Source organism: Trachinotus anak, unplaced genomic scaffold, assembly GCF_046630095.1.
Source record: "Trachinotus anak isolate AG129_WGS33_773 ecotype Australia unplaced genomic scaffold, CSIRO_AGI_Tana_v1 ptg000015l, whole genome shotgun sequence".
In the NCBI taxonomy this organism is placed as follows: domain Eukaryota; kingdom Metazoa; phylum Chordata; class Actinopteri; order Carangiformes; family Carangidae; genus Trachinotus; species Trachinotus anak.
This window is the reverse complement of record NW_027273866.1, coordinates 4457576-4481584: the sequence shown is the minus strand read 5'-3', so window position 1 is coordinate 4481584 and position 24009 is coordinate 4457576. Positions and strand designations below refer to the sequence as shown.

At 41.1% G+C, this 24009-nt stretch overlaps 1 protein-coding gene across 3 annotated transcripts in view; it reads left to right on the top strand.

Annotated features, from left to right (window-relative positions):
- Positions 1–23979, top strand: part of ltk (leukocyte receptor tyrosine kinase) — a 54417-nt gene extending 30438 nt beyond the window's left edge. For 2 of the 3 annotated variants that reach the window (XM_071498039.1, XM_071498041.1), the window contains exons 10-29: positions 45–139; positions 2228–2299; positions 2625–2799; positions 3903–4053; positions 4239–4367; positions 4715–4871; positions 7195–7380; positions 7759–7857; positions 10572–10733; positions 10896–11009; positions 14657–14843; positions 14939–15029; positions 15553–15617; positions 16738–16867; positions 16960–17057; positions 17668–17760; positions 18031–18132; positions 19647–19781; positions 20110–20200; positions 20343–23979. In XM_071498039.1, coding sequence (XP_071354140.1) covers positions 45–139; positions 2228–2299; positions 2625–2799; positions 3903–4053; positions 4239–4367; positions 4715–4871; positions 7195–7380; positions 7759–7857; positions 10572–10733; positions 10896–11009; positions 14657–14843; positions 14939–15029; positions 15553–15617; positions 16738–16867; positions 16960–17057; positions 17668–17760; positions 18031–18132; positions 19647–19781; positions 20110–20200; positions 20343–21395 — 3385 coding nt within the window. In that variant the 3' untranslated portion in view covers positions 21396–23979. The remainder of the gene's footprint in view (positions 1–44; positions 140–2227; positions 2300–2624; positions 2800–3902; positions 4054–4238; positions 4368–4714; positions 4872–7194; positions 7381–7758; positions 7858–10571; positions 10734–10895; positions 11010–14656; positions 14844–14938; positions 15030–15552; positions 15618–16737; positions 16868–16959; positions 17058–17667; positions 17761–18030; positions 18133–19646; positions 19782–20109; positions 20201–20342) is intronic. The other variant, XM_071498040.1, reaches the window with a different exon arrangement.
- The last annotated feature ends 30 nt before the right edge of the window (positions 23980–24009 follow it).

Genomic DNA, 24009 nt, shown 5'->3' with positions numbered 1-24009 from the left:
ACAATAATCCTCTAAATTAACAAATGGTTTGTGCTTTGCTCCAGGTTCCACGTGAAGGTGACAGCTGTGTGGGGACAAGGCTCCAATGCTGATGTTGCTCTCGATGAAATTGCAATTGGAGCAACCTGCTTCAGTGCAGGTGAGCTGTGGCTAACATACAAGCATGAAATACTGTATAAAAGGACAGTAACAGCAGTGGCACCATTTAACTATGGTCCATTGTATGGTATTTATTATTATGATAATGTCATGATAACAATTAAAAAACTAATTCGCACAAACATTGTGAAGTTGTGAACTGCGAATCAACAATTCTGCCATTTTGTCAGGGAAAGCATAGGTTATCTTTTGCAAAGTGAGCTTGTGTAACTTTTGAAAGCACAAATGGAAAACTGAATTTATAAGTCATTTCTTAGTCCTATAAAGTCTCTATAGCCTTATTTTGTTGGGTTGCACCAGGGGTTAATATTAGCTAACAGTCAATGACGTTTTTGAATTCAGGCCATGCTTGTTAATCTGCGACAATTTAAAAGCACAGACATAACTCTAGCATTTAGGAGTGATCAGGTTTTGAAATACAACCTTTTTACTGTGACGCTGTATGAAGGAAGACAGCAGTGAGTAAATCAGGCACTTCAGTTACAGCTGCTTTGAAGTGATTCAGTGCTTACATCATTAAAACACTACAGACTGACGACGTTTTTTGTTACCTACTTTTGGTCCCATGTGACTTCTCGCTCTCTTTTATCTGACTTAGTAAAAACGTAATTCAAGCAACTAACTCAAGAGAAGCTAGAAAAACTTGAGGCCACAGAGGGTGCTGCTCAGGAAAAGTTACTCAGACTCGCTCTGGCTGTACCAGAGTAGGATGTCCAAAAAGAAAGACTTCCCATGAAGAGAATGAGACTTTCTATGTTGAAGCCCCTCTACTAGCATGTATCTGTACTACTCTGAACCTAGATGATCATAACTAAAATCAAAGCTTTCAGCCAAACTATAGTTCTTGAAGGTCGCACTTCCACTCTCTATATTTACATGAGAAATTCATTGGAGGTTTTAACATGAATTACATCCTTTCCATTGCAGCCATGCCATTTTGAAACAGTAGAGATTCATGGTTTGATCCTATGAGTGAACATGTTGATTATATAACACAGGATATTATATTTTGATGTTTAATAAAGCCACAAAGTTGCTAAAAGTTGTAACTGTAGCCATATGTTTTTGTCAAAATGACACATCCCAATGCCAACAGCTACAATTCTCTGTGTGTAGTATGTAGTGCTTGTTTCTCTTATCCCTTTACGTTTAAAATGATCTGCTAACCAGATGGAATCAAACTCCTGCTGGATTAAATGGAGAGCAGAGGAGAACATGGCGTCCTCCCAACTGTCGACTTACTGTTGTCGAGGCTAACTGATGACTGCTGTCTTTCGCTCTGAGCTGCAGTGGTCCTCAGTTTTCTGTTGGATGCCCCATTTCTATGATTGGTTTTGATGTGCGGGTAACCAACATTTAATTCTTTGCTGCAAATGCAATACCACAATGGGAGAGTAAAAGTGTGTGCCTGCACTCACTTGTTAGTGCTGTTGTTTTTTAATCTCGCAATCATGTAAGAACCCCCTTTCTGCTCCATCTAAATGGTGCAGGATGAACTTTACCAATTTATGTGGGACTAGAGCACATACAAAATCAGGGTCAATTCAGGATCCCAGAGTAACTTTAGTAGGCCACAACTTAATGTTTAAGCGGAACGTTTCTCCCCATTACATTCATGACCTCCCCACCCCTCTGTGCTGGGATCTCGATGTGCTGGAGAGACTTGCATGCTGTTTTAATGCTGATACTGTTATTTAAGCAAGTTCAACTATATCAGATTAGTTTTAGGGAAGGGCCTGATCTGAAAGGGCATGACAGCTCACTGGACTGCTGGTCAGGGGTTGGGCAGCAGCACTATCCTTCAAATAACCTGTTTTACAGAAACTACACAAAGTTAACTCTGCATTCAGAGGTTTAAGAGCGAAACATATTAATGATGTCTTCCTGCACAGGAATTAGTCTTGTATATTATTATGCACATCCATAATACCCTTTCTTGAATTGTTCTCATTTCCCTTGATCCGTGTCCTTCCTGAATATAATTTCTAGTGAAATGCAGATGGGTGACTGTGATTCCTTTTCTCTCGTTCCTCCTACTTCTCTCTACCTTGGCTCCCCCTCTCCTCAGATCTCAACTCTCTGCTGTCCATGACGGGTTTGGAGGACATCTTAAGCCCTCTTCCAGAGCCCTCTGCCTCAGGTAGCGTGCAGCTCGAGCTGTCACCTTGGATGCCTTGTGAATTTCTGGAGCGTCCTTTGTCTACCGTGTCATTTTTAATCCGATGTACATGCAGAATTTACATACCAGGTTGAAGATTGTTGGTTAATGACACCTTTAGTGATTTGACACGTGCTCTTCTATTCTCAATGTTCAACAGTTTATTTTCTCATATGTCTTTTCATTTTTTCTAGTGTCTCTCTCAGTTTTTTCAAAGTGAATATATAGCGCCTACTTTTAACATCTCTTTCAATAATTCTACAATCTCCCTGCAGCTTATGCCAGTGTTTTTCTTTTCTCTGTCTAGAGGTTTCTCTGATGACGTGGTGGTTTAACTCATGCGGTGCCAGTGGTCCCCACGGCCCAACACAGGCCCAGTGTGACAGCACCTACAGACACAAAAATGTCAGTGTTACTGTGGGGAAGGAAGGCCCATTGAAAGGAGTCCAGATGTGGAGGGTACCTGCTACTAACAGATATCTGTAAGTTATAGAGGAAAGTTTCTCTAAAGTCAGTCACAAGCTGCTCAGTTCACAGTATTTTTCATTTTCCTTCAAAATCCCATTGAAAAACCAAAATCAACAATGAATTGATCCTAATAAAACCTGCTGACTATGTAAACTATGCTACAGACCTATATTGTTCCTTTTATTATAATGAACCTGGGCACTTTACTTTATTTTGAGCCAGTCTACATGCACTGTCTTGCTGCCCTTGATATTCCACTGATGCATCGGATCTGCAGGAGAAAACAGTGCCAGGCTAATGCTTCAGTTACTGTTGTTTGGGCAATGATTGCTAAAAACTACAGTGCCCAGCTGTTTTAGCAATTTTTTTAGTCTGTTTCAAGAGTGAAGGCAAAAGTATGTGATTGTGACGTGTTTTTTAAGATTGACATCCTAGAGCACAGTGAGGGGAAGTCAAATTGTTGAAATATGCACTAACCTTCTGCTGGTTTTGGTCTTTTCACAGTGTTTGTTGACAATAACTTAAATATATAATGTAGCCAGACTTGTGCTGTTAAAATTAGTGACTCCTGAAATGCAGGAAATCACAGGTCTTATGTGACCACAAAGATGTTGATTGGTGTTAACATTCGCATGTGACATCAGAGAGCTGGGCGAAATGACAATTTAGAGGTGTGACTGCACGCTCAGGAACTAAATTGTTCTGGCCAGCTTCAGTGAGTGTTGCCCTGCCAGATCAAGACTTCAGGCTGTTTGATTGTCTTTTGCACAGCTGGTCATGGGACCTCACTATCACACTCACGACATGAAATGAGGCAACAGAAAAGAATGGCAGAATTAATCACAGGATTTACAGAGTGTTGAATTACTCAGGATAAATTGTACACAGCTGTCAGTCCTGCCAATATCAACACAGTGTGTGTGTTTGTAAGAGGAGATCACAATGAAGTTGGAGGTGACTGTGTGTCTTCTGAATGGTGTGTTATGTCAGACATCAATAGCAGTTTGCTTAAGTGAACCGCAGTCTAATTGTTTAGTATGATATATAGCACGCAGCCTTAGTCAGTTTATTTCAGTCACAGTATTTAATTCCCTTGTGGTGCAATGATCTCCCTCAGGATCTCTGCCTATGGTGCTGCAGGAGGGAAGGGAGCCAAAAACCACAACAAACGCAACCACGGGGTCTTCATTTCTGCCATATTTCCTCTGGAGAAAGGAGATATACTTTACATCCTGGTGGGCCACCAGGGAGAGGATGCATGCCCGGGGGTGAGTAGGGTCAGAGTGAAGTCAGGCTTGGAGGATTCAGTGACGTGTGCAATGTGCCACTGGGATATCCTTTAACAGAGAGAGAGTGACCTAGATTTAAAAAAATCTCGCCCGCTGGATTTTATAGTTTTTTGAAGACAGCTTCTTTCTCTGAAAGTTGAATGTCCCTCTGACCCTCGGTGTAGAGAAATCCCCACACTGAGAAGATCTGCCTGGGAGAGTGGTCAGTGATTGAAGATGATCTCAGGGGAGAGGCTGGCGCCGAGTGGGCTGGAGGAGGAGGTGGAGGAGGGGGAGCTACCTACATCTTTAAGGTGACAGAGGAAACTTTGTGTTTTTCAGTACTGAGTGTCCTCTCTGTGGCTTTGTGTGATACCTTGTGCAGAGTGTATGTGCTGATAGGCTTCAAAAATGTGCAGGCATACTGCAACAAACTCTAATCCACAGGTTTAATAGAGATTGAACACACACTCAATCACTCTCATCTGTAATAAAATAGAGGTCTCCAGGGTCATGTTCAATTTGCTTAACTGCTGAGACTAATGCTTTGTCAAAACTCTTCTCATTTTCCATTTGCAGTGAAATGCTGAGATATTGCACCACTTAGCTTGTGCATAGTTGAAGAGGTCTCAAACAAGTTTCTGTGTTGCTGTCTCATCAGATGGAGAGTGGCGAGCTGATTCCCTTGCTGATTGCAGCTGGTGGAGGAGGAAATGCCTACCTCGAGGACCCGGAGTCCAGTCTGGACCAGATACCGCTGGAGCAGTACGAAAACAGCACCATACGTCCCAGTACTAATGGTCGAACCGGTGCTGCAGGTGCATTAATATAAGTTATTCTATTACCATTACCAGGTGTTTGTTTAAAGGATTGGTTCACTGAAACTAGGAAAAAGAAATTTTCTTATTTACTTGTAGTTATATCTTGCCTTGGAGATAGTTTCAGTTTTATGTGCCCAGGTTTTGAGATATCTGTCTTTGAGAGATCCCCTGTTTTATTTTTCATAGTCTCAAAATTGAAAAGTTGTATCTAAAAATCTAAAAAATCTGCCTGTGATGATAATCCATAGAACATGTAATTAACAGTCCTCATAGGGACTATCTCTTTAATTGAAAGTAATGAAAACGGTTTACAGTGAGGTCTGTAAGTAATTTGGTGTAAAGGGAATACTGTTTTGGCCAACTGTTGGATTTTTTTTATCGGGGGGGGGGGGGGGGGGGGGGGAGGAGGCAGAGATGTTGTAAACATGCAGTATGGGTCTCAGTGGAAACCAGGGAAGTAAGGATTTATTGTAAGTACTTTAAATGTCAGGGCCACCAGGCTACACCAGGCTCTCTGTGTTTTTTTGATGCCTGTAAAAATGTGTGAATGCTGGTTTTAGTTTACATTTTCATAACATTTTACTGGGTTTAGTAATGGAATATGCCTTGTGATCAACAAGAATTCAACTTAGATCTATACTTTATGATGACAGTGCTTAAATGCCCTGCTAAAGAATGTGCTTTCTTGTCAAGTGCTGAACAGCTATAAGACTTTCGGCTTTTCTCCTTGAAATTGAGTGAACTCGAATTGCTGTGTGAAATTGAAAGCACATTTTTCATTTCTCTAAAAGGTGGCTTTAAAAACCTTTTTTTTTTATATATACACGCACACTCAAAACAGCACATGCTGGCATGCATGTGTGCACCCACACAAAAGCACGCTTTTGGCCTGTGGATAATGGGATCTATCTGGATCGTATTTTTCCTTTCATGACAGGTCTTGACCTTTGAAGTGGGACGTATATGGCCGAGACATCTCTCTTTGCTCCTGGAGATGTCTGCTGGAACGTTCTCCATAAATCCCCCCTGACCAGTAAAGTCCCAACAGAGACCATCTATCAGCTCATCTTATTGAAACTTAAGTTAGATAAAGATCTGGCTGTCAGAGGAAATATGCAGCTCTTAGTAGCGTGTACAAGAGATGTGTGTATTTGTGAGTTGTGTGCTTGCTGGTGCATATATTTGAACTGTGTCTGACAATGTTAAAACTGATTGTCCTGCTGTCACATGAGACTAGAGCTGCAGTAGATACACTGTATATATCATTATCATGGATCACAGGATAGGATTTAATGCTTAGAGAGTCCTGCTGGAGGAATGTGTGATTCATGCTGTTATCTGCTCCCCAGCATAGATTATATGCCCTGAACTGTTGGTGATTGAACCTGTCAACTTTAAAATTATTGGTCATTGCTGAAGAGTTTCTGTCTTCATCACTGCATTGTGGTGACCAGGGATCAGTCCCACCTGCTGTTTTCAATCTATGCTAAATCATTTTTCAACACACAGCTTTCACAAAATCGTTACAAAGTGAGAGACGCGTTGCTGTTGAACCTCTCATGCCTGCTCAACTGTGAACAGAAACAAATCTCAAACAATCTCTCCACTTACTTCTATGCTGTGTGACTCTGCTTACTTCAGTCAAATCTTCAGCTGGACATCTTCCCACCTTGAGCTCTTTCCGTGGGAAACCTTGCCTTCTTGAGACGTGTCTCTGGACCCTCACACTCCGAGCAGAGACTGATTTGCTGCCTGAACAGCCAGTCAGACAGCTCTCTCCCACTGAATGCCTCTGTTGCTAATTTACCGTGCGTGCTCAGTCAGCTCAGTGGCCGCCAGTAAGAGCTGACTAGAGCCAGTACAGTCGAACATATGGCAGAAATGGCAATGATGATGATCAGTGAACATCTCTGCCCAAGACTGCCAAGAACTCCACAAACATTTACACATCAAAATCTTTTTCTAGTTATTTGGAGAGGGATCTTTGTCAAGTCTGAGAAAATTGCTCAAGTAACATCAACCAGGTATCTGATACTGGGCTTGGCATCTTTAAATGTATGAGAGAAAGTAAGTGTTTTAGCTCAACTTGGCCCGTTCTGTGAACTAAGTGTGCATTGATTCGGACCATTTTTCAAAAATCCCTTTTGGTTAGTCGTAACAGCAACTATTCAAGACGATCCTTGCTTCTTTCTCAGTCGCCCAGTCTCCTTGATGCAGCTATCGCACACAGCAACCAGTCTGCCTGTCTTATTTCTGGCTCCACAGGCTTTTAATGTTGGATGTAATAGTGTTTAATTTTATGTTGTTTGTTTCCCTTAAGGTGGAGGTGGAGGCTGGAAAGACAGTCCCAGTCCTTACCTGAGAGCTGGCAAGTCTCTGGTTGAGGGTGCAGAGGGAGGGTCATCATGTCCACTGGCCCTGTCCAAGCTCAGCTGGTCCACCTTTGGGGGTTTTGGAGGTGGAGGTGGTGCCTGCACAGCTGGAGGTGGTGGAGGAGGGTACAGAGGTAACAATATTGCACACTTCTTTACCATTTTCTACCCCTGCACTAAAAAACCCAAATCACTTTTATGTCTGTTCTTTTCATCTGTCTCCCTCTCTGATGTCATCTCAACAAAGTCACATCATTAAAACAGTCTTCTGGTTGCTCTCAACAGTTTACAGAAATTCTACAATTTCAACAGAAAAATGTTTTGCAGCATCAAATTGATTTACAGTTTCACAAAGTTACAAGTTCATACAACTCAGTGCAATTAGATAATTGTTACTATTGTAATCTATGATAGTCATATAATTGTACATATTCGTCTTCTTTAGTTCTATGCTTTTATATGATCTGTAATACTGGCTGACAGGAGATTTCACAACATGAATTCTGTGACAGGAGGTGATGCAGCGCTGACGGATGAGATCACAGCTGATGGTCAGAACGGAGTCTCATTTATTCATCCGATGGGAGAGATTTTCCTGCAGCCTCTGGCGGGTGAGACGTCATATGAGGTCATGATTATGTAAAGACAGCGATGGTGACAAAGATAAAGACTGGTCCAGATGAGAACAGAGTGATATAAGGTTGAATAATGATGAGATCCTCCATTAGCTGTTAAAAACCTAGGCTGTGTTTGAAGTAAGTAGACCTTGAGTGTTTTATTTTTCTTGTATTTGGTCAAACTAGGAAGCTGTGAAAAAAGCTTGGAAATTAGTGAATGGTCTTTGTTTTTTTTTTTTGTTTTTGTGTGTGTGTGTGTGTGTGTGTGTGTGAGAGAGAGAGAGAGAGACACTGGAACAGACTAAAGCTGATACAGACTGTGAGATGTGGATGTGGTTGAAAGTTTTGTAAAAGCTAAGTAAAATTATTTTTTGTAGCGTTAAAATAGAATTGAATAGAACAGAAAAGAAAAGAAACACCATCCACCGATGAAGGCCATGAGATGTGGTTCAGAAAAAGCTAGTTAGTGGAAAAGCACTGGAAAAAGTTAGAAGATGGACGTCGAGTACTAATTATTTTGTCAGTTAAGAATGGAGTCCAATGGAGTGAAATAGAGCAAAGTAGGGTCGATTAGTAGAGAAAGCAAACTCAATAAGTGACGACAATGAAATACAGTTGAACTAGCAAGTGAATACAAACTAGAAATAAACAGAGCAGAGTTGTGTTACGTAGAACACAGTTAAGTAAAGGAAAACAGAAAAAGAACAGAGTAAACTGCACCTGGTGATTCCATTCACTAATGAAGAACATAAAGCTACGAAGCAGACTTAGAATCAAAAGTTTTGTGAACTTAGACTAGAGGAGTAAATGGAAGTGCTGGGGAAATGGTTAGGGCTAGTAAGTGGAACTTGAGTGAAGAGATTTTTTTTTTTTTTTAATAAAACTTGAACAGAAAAAAATAGAAGATACTAGAAGAAACAGGTGTAGACCACATGGATAAAGCAACTTAGTAGTGACAAGTTTATTAGCAATAAATTGAATTTTAAATTAAAAAAACTGGGATCAATAAATGGGATATAGAAAAACAAGAAGAACTAATTTGAAAAACAATGGCAAATAAAGACAAAATAGAAAGTGAAAAAAGTGAAATGGAAAGATATCGTGCTTGTTGTGTAACTATTATCAATGCAGCGTGGCTGTAAAACCACAGGCTCAATGAACAGATGTACCATAAACACCGCCACCCTGCATTTTATTTTTGCAGCATTATTATGAAAACTCAAGGACATCTTTCGAGTTACGTAACATATATTTGCATCATTGCTTTGAGTCTCCCCCTAACAGACAGCATTAACCATGGCTGATCCCAAAGCACAGAGACACTGGCGGTGTGAAGATTAAATCCTGAGCTCCTGGGCTTCTGTTCACTTAGTTCTGCCAGCTATTGATCCAGTCCATGCCTCGGGGTGTACCTGTTTGTGTGTGCATGTTTATATGTGCTTGTACCTGTGTATCTGCCAGTACCAAGCTATCTGTCTGAACACTTAGACCCACACACTGAATGAAGTGGTGGAGTTTTTTTTTTCTCTCTCTCTCTACCGGCCATCTGATTCTAATTATTCAGCGGGAGGAACAGGAAGGCAGTTGACTAATTCACAGCCTTATGGAGCCTGTTGCCTTTGGCGCCAACAGACAGACTTACATTCTCATGTGAAAGACACTGTTGTTATTGCTGCGTGTGCTGCCAGTCATCACTCCCGAACACAATGACTGCCTCGGCGAGATGAAACACATCGAAAGAAAGAGCTGAGAAAAAAGAGAGATGTTGTCATGATTGAATTTGAAAGGCAAATAGGTTTTTCTGTTATGTAGTTAAAACATCTCCTCGTCTTTAACGGAAGGATGATGAATATTTGACACACGTGGCACAAGCCTCCTATTCATAATTTTAATCAACAAACAATGGAGCACTGTTTAGTCCAGAACTTAGAGTAACCTAATAATGGGAAGAAGTATCAAATTACAGCCTGATGTAAAATGTAGACCAAGATGTCGAGCCACTAATGGTATTGAAATATATCATAGAACTATCTTATGACTTTATTTAAAAAAAAACAAAAAAAAAAACACATAATTGATCATATATACTAGATCACAACCTGTATTGTGTTCAGAGGCTAAAGGACAATGCTGGTCAGCAAATCTAATGAAAGGACCAAAACCAACAGTTTTAATCTGTCTTTAAAGATTTTCTGACTTCCCCTAGCTCTCGGTGTCTATCCCATTCATACTTACTGAAGATAAAAATCTTCAAAGACAAGACATGAATATGTTTTCATTTTTCAAAAAATGAGCAGCTACGCTCTGTCATTTTTAGTCAACATTATTCAAACAGGAGTAAATAATGTTCCAATTTGTTATGACTCAAAATAAACTACAGTGTCCATGTTCCTGCCAATAAACAAACATGTCAGCCACTGCAAATGTGTGGCTCACTGATATGTTTTTGGACAACAGTTAAGCTCTTTGACTCAGAGGAAGGTATTTAGCTTTTAGCAGCCCAGACAACACTTTAGTTAATCACATCAATTCAATGTTGGTTTTGGTTTCTTCATGGGATTTGCTGACAAAACTAATAGGCGATCACCAGACCTTGTTGGAATATCCTGCAAACCTTAATAATCTCCCTCTCAAATGACTAGTTTGTGCCTAGTGTTTGCGTTTCACTGCGTGCGTGTGTTTATGTGTGCATACATTGTTGCCTCTAGCGATGGAGAGTCATGGGGAGTGTGAGATCAAGGTGCAGCTGAACTGCAGCCACTGCCAAACGCAGAGCTGCAAACGCGATGACGATACTCACCTCATCCTCTGTCTCTGCGACGAAGATGAAGTCCTGGCCAGCGACAATGTTACATGTATTGGGACTGTAGGTACGTGATTACGCCCAAGCAAATAGCACTTTTGGATAATAGCAGTTATGTGTTATCAAATCACTTTAATCTCAAACAATAGATGCCACAGATCAAGCATCTAGACTAAAACACTTCTTGAAGCCTGTTAATCGACCCTCTTCTTCTCTCTCTCTCTCCCAGCAGCCCCTCAAGGCCCGGCTCCACAGGGCCAGATGTCGACGTCACTGATCCTGGCAGTCGTGGTCTCCACTGTTGCGAGCGGCATTGCGCTGATCTGCACCGGCGTCATCCTCAGTAAGAGACTCCTCCAGTTCTGTGTGCAGTCTGTGCCCTCGACCTTCCACCGGCTGTGAGCGCAGCTGGACATACAGATGCTTCCAGATGTTACTGACAAGAGAAGCAGGAGCCCCTTTGATAAGTGTTGGTTTGAGTGTCCTCTACTGGTTGTGTGCTGGATGATTAAAGGAGCCGTGGGACAGATATGGGTCTGAAGGGAGCACATATGAACCCTTTTATTACAAGCACTTGTTTCAGGTGATGCTGTTCTTTCTCTGGATGTAAATATGATACAAATAAGCTCAAAGAGTGTGAAACAAGATTATACTGCAGATAAGAAGTTAAATAATGTAGGTGATTTTGGTTGAATACCATATTGTTCATATTTTGTATTTAGTGCCTACAGAACGAATGCTCTCTTGAAAGCATGACACGGTAGAGATGTACTGTAAGCTCATCTCAACGTATGACTAATATAAAAACACATTGATTGGCTATAAAAAGTTCAAGCAGAAAGCTTTGACATTTCACTAGGAAGTTTCTCTCAGTTAGAGATGCGCACTGGTGAGTGAGATTAGATAGCAGTAAATGTCAGGCGTTATGATTCAGTGGCTGAAAACAAAAAAAAAAAAAAAAGAAACACACAGTGACAAGTTTATTTGAACCCACGGGCATTGACTCTCTATGATAGGAGATATATCAGAAAGACTGCAGCTGTGATGCAGCTAAATACTGTTCACACAAAGCACTGTGATGTGCAGAACTGTGGAGAGGGTGAGCATCTGTTTCTGAATGAAGAACTCAATAGATCTGCTCTGCTGGTTTTGGATAATGTGAGACAACTGGACAGTCAGATGTGATGTAAAAAGCTTTACTAATGATTCTTGCAGTGCTTCAAATGGGAATAATTAGGGAATTAACCAATTTGTGCCTTTTCAATCACATACTCTAGGAAAGAAAAAGAAAGACAACTGAGGGATAAAGAGAAACCCACAATATAATATTTAATATGAATTATAACATTAATGTTGTATAATAACTAATGGTTGTTAAATGTTGCATTTAACTTAGTCTAAAAAGCTGCTATGCAATATATAATGTTAGATGTTGACTTATATACTAAACTTTGTTTTATGAACTGCAGACACTTTATATGAATACTAATTGTCTGCAGTTTTAACAACATATGCAGTCATTTTGCAGTAATATAGGAGAGTGAGGGATTATACAGCTAATTATGCTCTTTTTGCACCTTTGTCGCCTTTTTGCATCTGCTGCAGATGACTGGGAAGGGAATCCTTACATACTGGTCAATCCACTAATCCTCCACCAAGTGCCCTTTAAGGTGTTTGAATATAGCAGGTGTCTCTCTCTCTCTCTCTCTCTCTCTCTCTCTCTCTCTCTCTCTCTCTCTCTCTCTCTTAAGTGAAGTTCAGCTATGGAAGCCTCGCTCACTCTTTCTTTCCCACAGTCAATTTTGGTGAACCTAAACTTTGTGTAAGGGCCTCTGGAGGAATCTGCACAGCACCAACTTCCTGCTGAAATATCAGTTTCACTCAGCTCTCTGGGCTAATACATAGACTGACAAGAAAACCAGGCACAGCAAAAGCAGTTACATTAAATAAACCTCTTGTAGGGAAAGTGGTTTAAAGTAAAGATGATGGATTATAGCATTTTTTTTCCCCCACTGGCAGTGAGACCTGAGCAAGGTAATGGAAGTTTTCCAGTCAACCCTAAAGCGAAATATCTCAACAAGCTTGGGGCAATGAAATGACATAAATCAGAAAATCAACACTACTTCCATTTCACTTGCAAGGCATACCATTATAAGACAGGATATAGTTATTGGATGTGGTTGTTACTGCATACATGAAATGCATGTTTGGAAAAAGCTATTTCCAACAGTAGAATTATCTAGTAGGATATGTTGATAAAATGATGTAAATGGGTTCTTACTGCAGATGCAGACAGAACTACAGGGAGGCACTGTCCTTTCAGAAGACGAGAGATACAGGAAATGGGCAGCAATGGTGAAAGGGCAGTCATGTTTTAGAAGAATGGGGAATGGGAAATGCATTAAAGTGGAAAGGACAGGTTAGCAAGGTTAAGGTTAGCCAGACCAGCAAACATTAGTCATCAAACAAATGGTCTTTTCTGACAAAGTACACAAACAAAAAAGTTCTGAACAGAGCAACCACAGAAAACAATATGTTAGTGTGTGAAACAAACAAACAAAGTTTGAGGTTAGGTAAAGCTAAACATACATTCACTCAGAGACAGTAATTAGACAGACACTCATTGCAGATAAGCTGTGGAGTGTAACTGCATGATGTCGTACTCCTGTAATTACCAGACAAAGTGCAAACAGGGCACAACATACTGGGGCAAACCTCTTTATGAAAAATGGATGAAGTATTTAGCGTGACTTACTAACTGCATTGTGTGTAACTGTGTGAATTTGCAAGAGAATAAATCAAGTACTAAAACACAGCCTGATGACATGTGTGCAATACCTTACATTTGCTTTGCTTTAAAAAAGGAAGATGTTGTATATATCACGGGCTTTAAAAAGAAAAAGACACAACACACACACCCTTCAGGTTAATGGTGTCTCTTCACCTGAGCTCTCCCCCATGCAGGGAGGTAGTCTGTTCCCTGGGTGCCCCATCTCCTCCACCCCCTCCTCCTCCACCTCCTTCCCCCCTCGTCTTCCACCTTCCCCTCATCCCAACCCCCCTGAGTCCCTAGCATCTGCACCGGGCGATGGCTCGACGGCACCTCTTACCTGCACGCAACGCCCCCCTCCCTGGCAGACTACCAACCTGCATCGGGGACGTGGGCTGCCTCCACGGCGGGTGAGTCCAAACTCACTGGCACAGACAGTCTAGGAGCAGTAACCAAGGAGAGGACATCACACAGGCATCTCACAGAAACGATGTGTTTGTGCGAGGAAGGATTTATGTTCTTAAAAGGGACCTCCACTGATTTTACACATCAAACTGTGCACAGGTCTTGTGGAGCACTACTGCATATGCAAAAAAATATTGTATTAAGCCTTTTATGCCTTTTGTGCAAAATCTCATATGTTGCCTCAAGTGATGTCACTTGAGTCAACGTCGGTTGGGGCTGAAGACTAAAAGTTTGAGATTGTGGAATTAGAAGAAAGTGAGGTTACAAAACTTCTGTGCTTAAGGCTAAAGGCTCAAAGCTACATTAGCTGCTACTAGAATAACGCACCTGAATCTTCAACCAAACTGACAGCTGTCAAGTTGCATTGTGGGCAATGTAGGGGACCAGTTTCAGACTAGTGAGCAGAAACCATAGATTTTGATTTGTTTAGAAACTGTCCATTATAAGTCTGACAGTGTTCGAGGGGTGCAATGCTAAGTCAGTGGAGTGCTTTTTTAAGAACAAAATAATGTCTGTCAATCTGTTTTTTCACAGTCACTTTATTTTTTATAACTGTTAGAGTGTTGCTTTTATGCATTGACCACTGAGATGCAGCTTGACCCCTCCTTGTGTTACCGCTCCTACCTTCAGCAGATAGTCAGGAAGTTGCTTCTACTATTTACATGCAAGTGTGGGCTCCTGGTGTCAGTCAGCGTCATGATTTTTTGAAAAAGATTCCTTAGGCCTTTGTCCATGTGTCTCGTCTTTGTATCTAGTGTGGTGCCGCAGAAAGAACGACCTGCATGCAGTGAGGGGGCGTCTGCAGAGTCCAGAGTACAAGCTGAGCAAGATCCGCTCCTCCACCATCATGACGGACTACAACCCCAACTACTGCTTTGCAGGGAAGGCTGCATCACTCAGTGAACTGAAGGAAGTGCCGCGCAAGAACATCACACTTCTCAGGTAGGACACAAGGGGACACAATGTCTCCTTGTGCTAATGGAGTATATAGAGTGCCTTTGTGTGTTTAAGTATTGTATTTTTCACTGTTTTTTCAGAGCTCTTGGCCATGGTGCATTTGGCGAAGTCTATGAAGGTCAAGTTCTGGGGATGAGTGGTGATAACAGTCCAATGCAGGTGGCCATAAAGGTAAGCTCACACTCTGAGGCACATGGGAGGATAGTGCCAGATGATAGCACCTCACCAGGAGTTATGTTCAGAACATATAATCCACTTAATAACTTCCCACATGGGTGCTCCTGCTTCTAAAAGGTCACGCACGTGTGTAGGATTTAAGTTTTTCTTGTGCATCTATTTAAAGAAGGATTATTTGCTTTTCTTCCTACTTAATATGAAAATGTAATCAGGTTGTTTATCGTGTAATGACTCATTATCATGCAAAAATGAAATCAAATACTGCAAAATTATCATGACTGCAGAAGGTGATAGTTGACTGTGAAAAAGAAGAATGCACATTCGTACAGCCAATGCCCTCGGGGCGCTTTGCATTAAAAACCTAAAAACTGCATTAGAAAAGAAAAAGCAGAGTGATCTCCACATGGGTTTCCCTGCTTTTCAGAAGTCCTCTGATTAGGTCTGATGACAGCGTTCCTCTTGACAATAACACACACACACGCCTCAAACTGCTTCTCTGATTCCTTCTTCTCCACAGACTCTTCCAGAAATCTGCTCTGAACAGGATGAAATGGATTTCCTGATGGAGGCGCTGATTATGAGGTGCGCCACACTGCAGCAACACACTGAACTGGTCTCCCTATAATTTAGTTCACAAGATGAGTCAGCCAGCGCACACCTGACCTGTGTGCTGGCTTTGTTTTAAAGCTTAACATGTTCCTCTGAGTTAGAGGATGTAACAGCTGGAGTCGGATTACTCATCGGTAATTAAAACACCACTATGATGTAACACACCTCTCAGATAATTAACTGGTTGTTTTGGCAAATCACATGAATGGCAAGACAATGATGTCTGCAGGGATATATTTTAATAGCAGAAAACTCTGTTCATTTAGTTCTATTTTATCACCTGAGTGATGTTAACTGACAAGTACCAGTCTCCATTTTTGTTTAATTAGAAATAAAGTTTCAAGACAGACCGGGGTTAATCCAGATCAAAAAACGCTTTCCTAATTTCGATAAGATCACATACAGCATGGAAGTTACTTAATGACAAAAATATAGAGCCAGCATAAAACAACTTTGACTCGTAATAAATTTGTCTGTATTGTATGTAAATGAAGTTTTGAGAGTTTTGCCACCTTCAAATCTGTATACTACTATTTAATACATCAGACTGACATGTGAGCAAGTGAAACGTCTGTTGGGTCCATCAGCTTTTTCTTTTGTCCAAAAGTTTCAAATGTGAAAAAGATATGACCCTAACAGCCAAGATAAAGATTGAGCCTGTCAGTGGAAAAATGGTGTTAAGCCCATTGTAGATTCTGCCAAAGCACTTAGGGAAAATATTTGAAAGCATTTTGAGAGCATGCACCAATTTAGGATTTTGTTTTTCTCAAAACTTTCTCGATGGTGAGAATTCTGTCCCTGTGCTGTTTCAAATCTACACTCTCATTGATCAAAGCTTGAATTGGTTACAGAGTTACATAATGAAATTCCATTCATAGTGTCTCTTTCTGTGCTAAAGCTCTGGAAAGACAACTTATTGTTTGCATAATGCAGAACAAAACTCATAAACATACTTTTTACCCGACACAAGGCCATATCCCCTCTGTCTTTTTTCTACTGCCCACTTGTGTCCAGTATGAAAACACAGCCACTGTCCACACAACACAACTGCAGTCGTGCTAACCCAAATATTGTTTACTGTTTGTCCACGCAGCAAGTTCAGCCACGACAACATTGTGCGCTGCATAGGTGTCAGTCTGAACATCTTGCCACGTTTCATCCTGCTAGAGCTGATGACCGGAGGAGACATGAAAAGCTTTCTGAGGCAGAACAGGCCACGAGCTGTAAGTCTGTGCTACACCTTTCTGTGCAGGTGGAGGTGCATGTGTGTGTGTGTGTTTGTGTGGTACACTAAAGTGAGCTGTGCTATATCCAGGGCCAGACCTCTTCTCTCACCATGCGGGAGCTGCTGCGTATGGCCAGAGACATCGCCTGTGGCTGCCGCTACCTGGAGGAGAACCACTTCATACACAGGTTCAGATTCACACCCAGTTATTAATGCTGAGAGCTCGGTTTAAAGAACACGGGGATCAGCAACAGAAAAATAAAATGCATCAGGGTTACACTCACTTGTGTGTGTAATTGAGAGAGCTACATGTAAACAAACATTGTGTTGTACTGGCTGAGAGGATGTTTTGCTGCGTCCACTGCAACAAAAACACTTGGATATCATATCATTGAATGTTGGATGTTGAATCCAGGAATTTATTGTTTTTTCATTTTAAAAATTAAAAAATGTGTGAAATCCTGATAGAAAAATATCAATAATCTTACTGTATATACACACAGACATATATATTTACTTGGATTGACTAGATTTTCAGAGCTGTTGTCATTGCATGTGTATCTTGTTTACTTTAAACTACAGTGCTCATCAGACAAACACAAGATCTTTAGGTAAATGTTAATCCAGGTGAGAATAGGTTTAAACCAATCTTAAAATCAATGTTCTTGTTAAAAAACATTTGTTATTTTTCTGCAAAATTCACCAACCAATTACAAACTTTATTTATCATATGAATCGAGTGTCAGGGTTTGGTGCCATCACAAAGCTGCATTTTTTAACAGCTACTGTGTTTTTCAGAGACATTGCTGCGAGAAACTGCCTGCTTACCTGCCCTGGACCGGACAGAGTGGCTAAGATTGGAGACTTCGGCATGGCACGAGATATTTACAGGTTTGTGTAGGGGATCTGCACCTTTGAAGTCCGCATAGCAAAGCACAGCAGATGGTTTACAATGATGTGTCTCATGGGAGCCAATGTCCAGGCAGCACTGGGCTGATGTGGTAAATGGGGCACCAGTTGAAAAATAATCTAATTTTCCACTGTGGGGCCAGTCTCTAAAATATATTTAGAGTTCATGGCCTTGTGGTATTTACCTTGCCGTCTAAAGCAAAAATAAATTGACATTCCTAAATCTGATAGCACTGCTTTTCTTTATCCCAGAGCCAGCTATTACAGGAAAGGTGGCCGCGCCATGCTGCCAGTCAAATGGATGCCACCGGAGGCCTTTATGGAGGGAATCTTCACCTGCAAGACTGATACATGGTATGAAAGCATAATATATACAGAAGGGCTCCAGAATAAATTCACAAAGAAGGACTGTTTTCAGTTTAAAAGCAGATACAGTTTACTTCAGTTTGAGACCTCTTATTTAAGAGTGTATTATTTAGAACTGACATAAATTTGTAGGTTTTTCATAACTGCTTGTCATGTGCTCGTGCTAATTGTTGTCACACCACAAACAGTTTATTATTTCCTCATAGGCATTGTGCATTAGCACAAATGTTCTTGACTGTAAACAACTCTTAGCAGGCTTGCACTGAAAATCATTTTTTATTTTTTATTTTCAAAGATGTCGAAGAGTGGCGAAAAGTATCCCTTAACTGCAGCTTAAGAGATTTTCACAAACCAAGTAATTTTACTAAACAAAACCAGACCGACCTACAGGGAGTTCAAGGTCCAAAGAGCAGTATATCATATGAACATCCTTAGCATCGACAGTGTCTGTATTCAAGACACAGCCAGCTGAGCAGTGTCCAAACCACTTCTCCAATGATGAAACAAGTTAAATATTTAACACGGGCCAAACAAAGGTTTGTTTACAAATCAAGTCTGAAAAAAGTCTGGAATAAGAATTTAATGTGGAAACGACGGGTGGCATAGTCAAACATGGTGGTGGAAATATGCACAGGATCAGCTGCGCTTGAACCACAAAAAAGTATAACCAAACTCTGCAGAGGGGTTATTGTTCTCTCTTGCTTAAAGCTGTTTGGAAGAGGGATCATTTTTCATCAAGATTTTCTCCCGCAACAAATGACAAAAACACTAGATTGTTTGGCTTTCCATCCACTTACCAGAACTGAACCTTAGTGAACAATTGTGGGAAAATGCTAAAGAGACAATACAGAATTCATTCTTCACTATCTGGGTGGTTCGAACAGAGCACTACAATAAATAATTTAAAAGATTTGTAGAACTGATATGAGACAAACAAGTGTTCACAACAAATAAACTTTAGACTTAAGTTAATATCATACATCATATTTATATCATATTTTCCTATATCAATATCATATTTTTACTTATATTAGTGAAAAATGAACAGTCCAAGCCCAAGAAACATAATTAAACTAAAAATCTAATTTGTTAACTGTATAGAAAATTCTGCCGCCTGTCAGTGAAGTCAGATTTTTGGATCCCACTACATAATAAACCAGACTGTAACTGCTGATGAGTAAGATGTGGGATTCAGATGTAATTATACTGCAGGCAACACACAGTAATTCTGTCAGGAGGAAAACCACATTAAAGAGTACCAGAGAGGTTTGTAGTTACAAACAAATGTGATGAATTTTGATTTACTGTGTTTCACCATTTGCTGAGGACCGATGACATCTCCTGTTGTTTCTGGTGTTTGTCTGTGTTGTATACTGTACATGTTCTGGTGTTCTCATTCTGAAGACTATGAGAGCAGGAAAGCTTTGGCATACCCTCCTTCTCCTCAATCACCGCAAATGAATCCAGGCCAGGCAGTTGTTGATCTGTGTCTCCTCCTGCAGGTCATTTGGAGTGCTGCTGTGGGAGATCCTCTCTCTGGGCTACATGCCATATCCTTGTAAAACCAACCAGGAGGTCCTGGAGTTTGTCACCAGCGGAGGCAGAATGGATCCTCCCAAGAGCTGCCCCGGGCCTGTGTGAGTACTAACAGGAAGTACATCAAACCGGACGAGCCGAGATGGAAAGTCCAAGCAGAACAGAGAACTGAAATGGGTTTTGCTATATTTTAGTTTCCAGGCTGGTTTTCTGAGTGTAAATGTTTCACTAATTCCCCACAAAGAAAGGATTCCCCTAAAATCCCAAGTTTACGGAGTTACAAACTGAAGTGAAGTTCACTTTGGAGACTTTGCTGACATAGCTGCATTTATTAAAGATTGTTCTTCTAATTCTTTTACATTACATCTACAATATAGTTCATATACAGTTTAAACAATATATCTGGAATTTGTGTGTGTTACTGTGTAGCTATCGGATCATGACCCAGTGTTGGCAGCACTGTCCCGAGCACCGGCCCAACTTCTCAACTATCCTGGAGAGAATTAACTACTGCACTCAGGTATATTTTATATCACAATAATATTGCATGAATGTTATTGCCCAAATGTTTTTTCTACACTTCATTCCTTCCTTTATAATATACTCCTAATTTACATGAGTACTGATTTTTAATATCTGCCCATCTTACTGCTCTTTATCAGGACCCAGATGTGATCAACACACCCCTACCAGTGGAATATGGCCCTAACACAGAGGACGATGGCAGCACAGTAATTCGTCCCTCTGACCACACCTCCACCAGCCTCACTCCACTCCTGGTGTCCCACCCTGTTTCCCAGGATTCCTCCTCCCAGCTGGGGCTCTCTTCTCTGGGCCTAGGTCCTACTCCTCTTCCCCCACAGCCCACCAAACCTCGTCTGCTCCTCCAGAGAACCCAACCTGTCCACCATGAAGTGATATCGTGCCGCGAGGCACTGGAGCCGTCCTGGGCTGAGCCTGTTCCTGCCCCTGGTTTGTCAGCAGCTGCAGGAAGCCACTGGCTCCACCCTGAGCCTCCACACCACCGACCTTGCTCCAGAAACAGCTCCTCCTCAGGGAGCCAGAGGCTGAAGAACAAGACTAAGAATCTGTGGAATCCCACGTACGGTTCCTGGGTTTTAGAAAACTTCAGGGGGAAGAAAACACTGGCTCACACTCAGTCCATGCCACTCTCAAGCCCCACATCCTCCACCGCCAACACACAGACCTGCAATCCGACCTCAGAGAATAACGAGGCTGGGTGCGACAGTGCCAACACCACCCCCCTCAGCCCGTCCAGCCTCTGCCCTGCCTCAACTCCATCCCCTTCTTGCCAGGCACAAGCTGCCCCGAGTACGTCCTCGCACAAGACCCCAGCAGGTGGGACCACAAAAGCTGGCATGGACTTGGCTAAGCTCCAGAGTTTCCCCTGTGGCAATGTCAACTATGCCTATGATGAGCAAAGCTACGAGGCAGAGAGCCTGCCCCTGGTTATGCCCAAAGGCTCAGAAGCCATCACAAACACCAGCTCTGCACCAAGTGTCTCCTCAGGGACTAGCCTGGGATTGGCGTTAGGCCTCCATACCTCCTCATCTTGTATGCCCAAGCTGCTTCTGAAGCGCCACGCCAGCTACGGACACGAGGACGTGAGGAGACACACCAAAGCTGAGAAACCCACACGCGACCGAGACTCAGGCTTTTCTCTGTCCGAAGACCTGAGCGTTACCCCAATTTAAGAAACAGCCTACTGTAAAGGGGATTTGGATTGATATTGAAAATGTCATTGTCAATGAGCGCCATTGTCTGACAAACTGAGATTCACACTCTGGATTTCTGGAACCAAAAGCATGACCACGACGGCTCCACCGCAGTCTGAGAGCCACCGCATAAATCGTTAGAGCTCCTGGAATGCTGGAAACAACACATTCGAACGCTCACATGCACACACACACTCCTCTGCACTGTGATACAGAGAGCCAGTGCTGGACTCTTCTCCGTGGCTTCTGATACACTGGTAGCTGAACACTGAAGCTGAAACACTGGATGACACGCAGCCCTGCACTTTCCCAATGTCCACACTGTTGGTGATGGCTGCCATGAATAACTGCTGTAATTGGACTCCTTTTTTACCTGCTTGTTTTTTTGTAGTTTTTTTTTTTTTTTGAGTGTGTTTTTCTCGACAGCTTTGTCAGTGATATATGTTGCATTATTGTAAACATTTTGGTTGGACTTTGTAGTATTAAGTATGCAGTGCGAACCTAACAAGCCAAAATATTGAACCACTGGGGAGAGAATCTCTAAGAATGTGCTTTATTAGAAGTTTTCATTTCAGCGTAAAATCAGAAATAGTGAGTTTGTTTCATTTATGACTTTATGCACACATCAGCAACTTGTGCAAGTTATGTGATTCTGATTTGCTTTCACCCCAAATAATGTGAAAACACTATCTCCCAAACTACTGCAATAATGTTTCCTGAAATGTTTCATGAAAATATATTATATCCTGTGCCTGGAGGTTTATTCTTGACCTTTAAAACATCAGTTTGGCAAAAAAACTGTCAACACAACATCCACTCACAAGACCTTAAGTCCCCATTTTTGTTCAAGGATAAGCTGTAGTGCTGGACGTAAATAGCCTCCTTTATCTCTCTCTGGCCGTCGACTGACACCTTCCAACCTGATGCCGATGTGAGCAACTTTAGCTTGGTGCTCACTGACAGCTGATGTCCGTTTACATAGTCTCATGGGTTGTGATTCATGAGAAAATTGAAGCCACTCTCATATACTGTAAATATGAAGTTACAACCAGCAGCCGCTTAGCTTAGCATAAAAACTGGAAACAAGGGCTAACAAAATACCAGCACCTTTTTAAGACACACTAATTAACATATTATGTTGTTTTTTTTTTCAGTCTGTGCAAAAACAAAGTTAAAAATGATAAGTTTGGGGTTTTACTGAAGGTTATGGCAGGCATTTCATGGCCAGGCACACTGACTTAAATAGTTGGTTTTACAGTTTGATTCTTGTATAGATTACATTACATTACATGTTATTGTATAAATAACATATATATCATGTTAATTAGTGAGCTTTAGAGGTGCTGGTAGGCAAATTTTGTGACCCCTGGGCAGGTCCAGGCTAGCTGTTTCCCCATTCACAGTCTTCAGCTAACTGACTGCTAGCTGTGGCTTCATATTGTGTGTACAGGCATGGGAGTGGTATAAATCTTCTCATCTAACTCTCAGCAAGAAAGCAAAATAACTGTATTTCCCAAAATGTTGGAAGTATTACTTTAAGACAGAAGTGTTGACTCTTTGTGGCTTTAAATCTCTGGGTGGATGTTCTGTAAGTATTTTTTTTCCCAAACTACAAAAATCTTGATTTGACTTTGCCTATTTTGCATTCCACCCCACCCCCACCCCCACCCCCACCCCCATGTTCTGTGGACTGCAAACGTATATGTTTTGATGATGACCATACAGCTGTGAAAATATTTGCTATTTTTGTACTCACTTCTTTACACTGGACTAACCCATTGCATTTGTAGCTGTTTAGCCATTTATTTGCCATTTTTATTCATTTATTGTTTGTGATGAATCTGTACTTGTAGTTGATCACTGCCATTAGATACACTACACTGCATCTGCTGATGCAGTGTTGGTAGTACCTATGTTTATTCAGCAGGGGGAGGTATTCAGCTATGAAATACCAAACATGCTGCTGCAGGTATCTGTCTTATACAATTAATCGAAGATTCAAAAAGTGAAAATCTTGGTATTTACATTTTCAGGTTATTCTTATTTAATCAATTTAATAGATGTACTCCAATATGTGTTTTGTGCTTAAACATGTTGATAGTTTATTTTTTACTATGTTGAATGAAAGGTTACATTTGTATAAGGGTTCTATTGGCTTAATGTGTTTTTTTATGTTCGGGCTTGCTGATATTAGTGAGTGTTTATCTAAGTTGCTCAACAGTCCAGTTGAAAATAACATATTTAGAAAAGGTAACTTACAAAAAGACTCATATAGTTTTCTAAAGAATCCTTTTTAGCAAGAGATTTGTGCCACTTACAAATATTGATTACTGTGGAATTTCTTTCACAGAGGAAAAAAACACCTTCATCCTGCTCAGTGTATATTTTTATGGCCTTGTGCATTTTATTTTACGCTCACTGAAAAGTTTTTTCTGTATTCTTTATGTAGCTGAGGGTGTTATGCTTCAACCAATAGTGCAAAGACATTCTATGCAATATACTGTCTTTCACTCTTTCATTTAACCTAACTGTGCTCCAAATAAATCAACATATATTTATCTCATTTGTGAGTTTGATCAGTTATAAACTGTTT